This window comes from Arachis hypogaea, chromosome 17 (genome assembly GCF_003086295.3).
Source record: "Arachis hypogaea cultivar Tifrunner chromosome 17, arahy.Tifrunner.gnm2.J5K5, whole genome shotgun sequence".
NCBI lineage: Eukaryota > Viridiplantae > Streptophyta > Magnoliopsida > Fabales > Fabaceae > Arachis > Arachis hypogaea.
This window is the reverse complement of record NC_092052.1, coordinates 317,596-322,539: the sequence shown is the minus strand read 5'-3', so window position 1 is coordinate 322,539 and position 4,944 is coordinate 317,596. Positions and strand designations below refer to the sequence as shown.

The window sequence follows — 4,944 nt, the reverse complement described above, 5'->3', positions numbered from 1 at the left end:
TACGAGCCACCCGTCCAGCCTGTCGCCTCCCCTTCGTTCGCTGTTGATCTCAACGGCAGTGTTGGCGACGAGGTTGGAACAGGGAAATTTATACCGACCTCTGTACATTGTGCTGCACCGACTGGGGTTGGAGATGGATTGTTTGATGATCCAGAGGACGATGATGTCGAGCCGGATTTGATTGCTGATGATAGTGGCGATGATATTGGAGCGAGTCAGCCTGCAGGGCCGGGAGGTGGTTCTAGCTCTGGCACACAGCAGTACCCTCCACATTTTCATCTTTGGACCTGGATGCCATGAGGCCTGACGAGGTACCTAGGCAGCATGCTGGATTTGGCGCTGTAGATGCAAAATGGTCTGCTGGTATGATAGAGTTCCAGGTTAGTCAGCAATTTCAGGAAAAAGATGAGGCCCTGTTAAGTGTGAAGACTTACAGCATCTGCCGAGGGGTATAGTACAAGGTAGTGGAGTCTGATTATCGCCGGTATGTGGGCAAGTGTTCTGAGTTCGAGAATGGGTGCACATGGTTGATTAGGCTGAGTCTCTGGCAGCGCAAGAGCATTTGGGAAGTCAAATGGTACAATGGACCGCATACTTGTCTGGCCAGCTCCATCTCCAGCGATCACAGGAGTTTGGATTATCATGTGATATCGGCCTTTATTATGCCAATGGTTAGGGCTGATGCATCCGTCAGCATCAAGGTGCTCCTAAATGCGACGGCCTCACACTATGGGTTCAGGCCGACATACAGGAGGGTTTGGTTGGCGAAGCAGAAGGGTGTTGCTATCATTTATGGCGACTGGGATGAGTCGTACAACGAGCTCCCAAGGTGGGTGTTAGGTGTGCAGGCGACCATGCCTGGTTCTGTTGCAGTGCTTAAAACTAGCCCTGTTCAAGTTGGGAGACAGCTAGACGAGTCTCAGGCTTATTTTCACAGACTTTTCTGGACCTTCCCACCGTGTATCGAGACATTTCATCATTACAAGCCGTTGGTGAGTATTGACGGGACCCACTTATATGACAAGTATAGGGGTACGTTGCTTGTAACGATTGCACAGGACGGGAACTCCAACATACTCCCTGTTGCATTCGCACTAGTCGAGGGTGAGAATGTTGAGTCGTGGTCATTCTTTCTCTCCCACCTCCGTCAGCACGTGACACCACAGCCGGGTCTGCTTGTTATTTCTGACAGGCATAACGGCATCAAGGCCGCGCTTGAGGCTCCCAACGGGGCTGGTTACCTCCAGCTTCATACCGGACATTCTGCATTCGACACGTAGCAGCAAATTTCGCCCTCACCTTCAAGGGCAAAGACGGAAGGAGGCTTCTTGTGAACGCTGCCTATGCTAAGAACGAGGTCGAGTTCGAATACTGGTTTGATATTCTACGCTCGGAAGACCCGGCGATGTGTGATTGGGCGAACCGGATTGAGTACTCATTGTGGACACAGTATTGCGATGAGGGCCGGAGATTCGGAAATATGACGATGAATATCTCTGAGTGTGTGAACTCAATCCTCAAGGGTGTGAGGAACCTTCCTGTCTGCTCGTTGGTGAAGGCAACTTATGGAAGGTTGGCCGAACTATTTGTACGCAAGGGGAGAGAGGCCGAGGCACAGCAGGGTACCGGACAACAATTCAGTCAACACCTAGTGAAGTCTATCGAGGCCAATTTGAAGACGGCAAGGTGCTTCACCGTTATTCTGTACGACAGGGACAACTCGGAGTACATTGTGGTAGAGACGACTTCGACTGGTTCTTTCTCCCTGAGTAGCTACAGGGTCTCACTTGGAGCTCAGACATGTGACTGCGGATACTTCCAGGCACTTCATTTCCCGTGTCCGCACGCACTGGCATGTTGTGCCTACTCACGAGTCACTTGGCACTCTTACGTCCACCCTGTGTATCGTCTCAGTTCCATTTTTAGTGTGTATTGGATGGGATTCACACCTCCCATCCCAGAGGGTTTCTAGCCACCATATGATGGGCCGACAGTTATACCGGACCCAAACAAGAGGCGTGCAAGGGAGGATCGTCCCAGGTCCACTCAAATACGGACTAATATGGACAAGGCAGATCCAAACCGGCCAAAGAGATGCGGCCTCTGTCGTCAACCCGGACACACTCGTCGGAGCTGCCCACAGGTCGGAGGTCCCAAGCATATAGTCAGAGATAAGTAGGGTTGGTGCTGTGTTGTTAGATGTAATAATGTCCAAACTTTGTTCTTTTTTTTTAAGAAAACCAATGTTCTAGTTTCAAGTGCATTGTATGTCTTATTAATTAATCTCATGTGATCCATTTCATACATGAATAGTGACTGACGAAGTACGTAGTTAAGGCAGTAAAATGAACTTTCAAATTAAATGAAAAATGCAAGGTAAATTATGGAAATAACATAAATAAGCAAAGTAACATAGTTCTTATATTGACTGATACAAGATAAGCACTAACAAACGTAGACACACATCAACTGATAAACTAAAAGACCCAACGATACAATAATGATAACCAAAATACATAAAGATAGATAGGTAGCATGACACCGATCATGCTAGTAACAAACATCACGATACACAAATCATCTAAAGAGGTGCAATCCCGTGAAGCAACGACGTGGTACCCATGTCATATGACCTCTCCGGATAAGCGGCTCCTCGTCTTCGATCTCATCCTCCTCGTCCTCCGGGGGTGGCTGGACATGTAACGGTTGGGATGAAGACGGCCCGACAACTGAATGTGACCCAATAGTATGTGCGGAAGGTGGGGTACCACCCAAGGTAAAATAGTCAGCAGGAGGTACGGATGGAGGCTCATTCAGATCTACATCTAAATGTGCCTGTGTCCCCGTCGTCTGACCCCCTCGACAGGTGGCCTCATCCTCCTGCATGATGGCAGTGATCTCATCTAGAAAGTGGTCTCCACCGTAGTCCGTATCAAGACCATCACCGGCAAGAAAGTCTGAAAACATGGTACCCGGACTTGCCCATGGTGTACTCTCCTGAAGTGTCTGGTCGTGACCGGAAACACCGACAAAGTAATCTCCTAGCAGCCCTTCTCCAAGTCCAGCGTCAACATGGCCTGTAGGATCTCCCATACCAGACCCATACCCCTCTCCACCAGCTCCACCATGATCGGGTATAACACCCCCCTTGGAAGCCCCTCCTGCAGCGGCATCGTCACCATGATCACCCCGTCGTGGTGCGCTGCAGGCACTCTCCGTCTGCCTCCACGACCACGACCCCTACCTGCCTCATCACCCTCCACGATAGCCTGGTCCAGCCACCTCCACTCCCGGTCGCTCCGTCGTGTCCCGACACGAGCTCTCCTCTCAACCCGACGCCTATCAGGAACGTCATCAACTCGATCCATGTCGGAAACTCTACCGGCACCCCTCTGTGTCCCCTCTACTGGATAGGAATGGCTCTAGAATCCCCAAGTACATCTCTGGAGACAAGAACCTCTTTCCATGCTGACGCCACCAGTCCAAGTAGTCATGTGACGGACCCGGGTCGGCAACCACGTCAAACCGAAGCACGTGATCCACACGTGTCTCCCAGTGAAGATACCAGTGCTGCAAATGGTGCGGGAACCAACAATCACCCAATCTACCGTCCTTTGACATCAGAAAGTCGATGTTCAGGGTGGGACGTGGGCAAGCCTGTACCCCCCGAACTGCGGTAACACCCTATCAACCTGGTGCCACTCAACCACCGCAAAATATATCTGCGACGTGACACACCGCCATAAGGTCGTATGACGCGGCTCCAACACCTCCGGATGGACAAGCTGAATGACCTCGGGTGTGCTATAGGGCATCCATATAAACTGAAAAAAGCATCTCAAATACGTTAGGAGATAAACTTAGCTTTAACTAAATGTACGTTAACTATACAAAGGAGGTTTGCATACTCACATCCCTAGCCTGTAACATGTCGATCCTCACCCGAGTCATCTGCACCCGAGGTCCCTTCTCACTAACAGAAGGATTGTAACCTGACCACCTGCAAAGTCCGTTAAAATCGAAGTCATTCATGAATATGACGAATTAGTATAACAATACAGGCCAATACTTAAATAAATAAAATATTTAAACATGATATAATGCGATAGTCGTACCTCGATGTCAGGTGCCAGCTAAACGCATCATACCCAGCAGGCCTAAATTCAGGAAACCGCCAAAAGATCCAGGACTGAAGTAACTGTAATGGCCCAGCTAACTTCACGACATGTCTATTGGCCACTCGGCACATGTACTGGTACAACCATGCGAGTGCAGCCAACCCCCAACTGTAGCCACCCATCTCCTCAAGTCTAGCCATGTACGGTAGCCATCTGATGTGAATACGATTGCCGGACTTGTCGGCAAACAGCTGGGTGCCCAACAATATCATGATATAGGCACGGGCAAAGTGCCTAACTGTCTCCTCATCGGTCCCATCAAGGAACTCTCCAAAAGTCTCATGGAACCAGGTGCAGTTCATTACGAACTTCTGAATTTGGCTCGGGGGAGGTAACACACCGAGCAACTCCTGGAACCACTGCCAAGCTGGCTGGGCACCTTGTATGTATACGTGGAAATCTATCAGGCAACCATTGACGTAATGTCCATCCACTGGCAAACCCAACTGGTACACCACGTCTTGAAGTGTGATCGTGCACTCTCTGAACGGCATGTGGAACGTGTGCGTCTCCGGACGCCACCTCTCAAGGAATGCACTCACAAGGGGCTCGTCTAATCTGAACCATCTATCGTTCAGTCTCGCAAGATGGTATAATCCGGCCATCTGCAAGTACGGAACGTACCACTCATCGAGTCGCATTCCCTGCTGACGCCGCATGCTCGATATTCAACGTCGGGGCTGTGCATTACATAGACCGCATGATTAGAACGAATTACAATACCAGTTACAAATACAAATCACGACATAAAAATGGTGCACGAAAT

General features: G+C 49.9%; 2 protein-coding genes across 2 annotated transcripts; one reads left to right on the top strand and one right to left on the bottom strand.

Moving 5' to 3' along the window:
• The first annotated feature begins 1,405 nt into the window (after nt 1-1,405).
• Nucleotides 1,406-1,972, top strand: LOC114925695 (uncharacterized). The gene has a single exon (XM_029294575.1). The coding sequence runs from the start codon at nt 1,406-1,408 to the stop codon at nt 1,970-1,972; it is 567 nt and encodes a 188-aa protein (XP_029150408.1).
• Nucleotides 1,973-3,702: 1,730 nt separating this feature from the next.
• Nucleotides 3,703-4,672, bottom strand: LOC140180978 (protein MAIN-LIKE 1-like). Its single transcript, XM_072223027.1, has 3 exons — nt 4,116-4,672; nt 3,913-4,000; nt 3,703-3,804 (listed from the first exon to the last, which is right to left on the bottom strand). The coding sequence occupies exons 1-3, from the start codon at nt 4,670-4,672 to the stop codon at nt 3,703-3,705; spliced, it is 747 nt and encodes a 248-aa protein (XP_072079128.1).
• Between the last annotated feature and the right edge of the window lie 272 nt (nt 4,673-4,944).

What these genes read in the sequence shown, in the direction of transcription:
- LOC114925695 (XM_029294575.1), top strand. Translation starts at nt 1,406, where the DNA reads ATGTGTGATTGGGCGAACCGGATTGAGTACTCATTGTGGACACAGTAT.
- LOC140180978 (XM_072223027.1), bottom strand. Translation starts at nt 4,672, where the DNA reads ATGCCGTTCAGAGAGTGCACGATCACACTTCAAGACGTGGTGTACCAG. An exon ending in AGCTGGCACCTGACATCGAG is followed by an intron (nt 4,001 to 4,115) that starts GTACGACTATCG and finishes CGGACTTTGCAG; the next exon opens with GTGGTCAGGTTACAATCCTT. An exon ending in ACATGTTACAGGCTAGGGAT is followed by an intron (nt 3,805 to 3,912) that starts GTGAGTATGCAA and finishes GATGCCCTATAG; the next exon opens with CACACCCGAGGTCATTCAGC.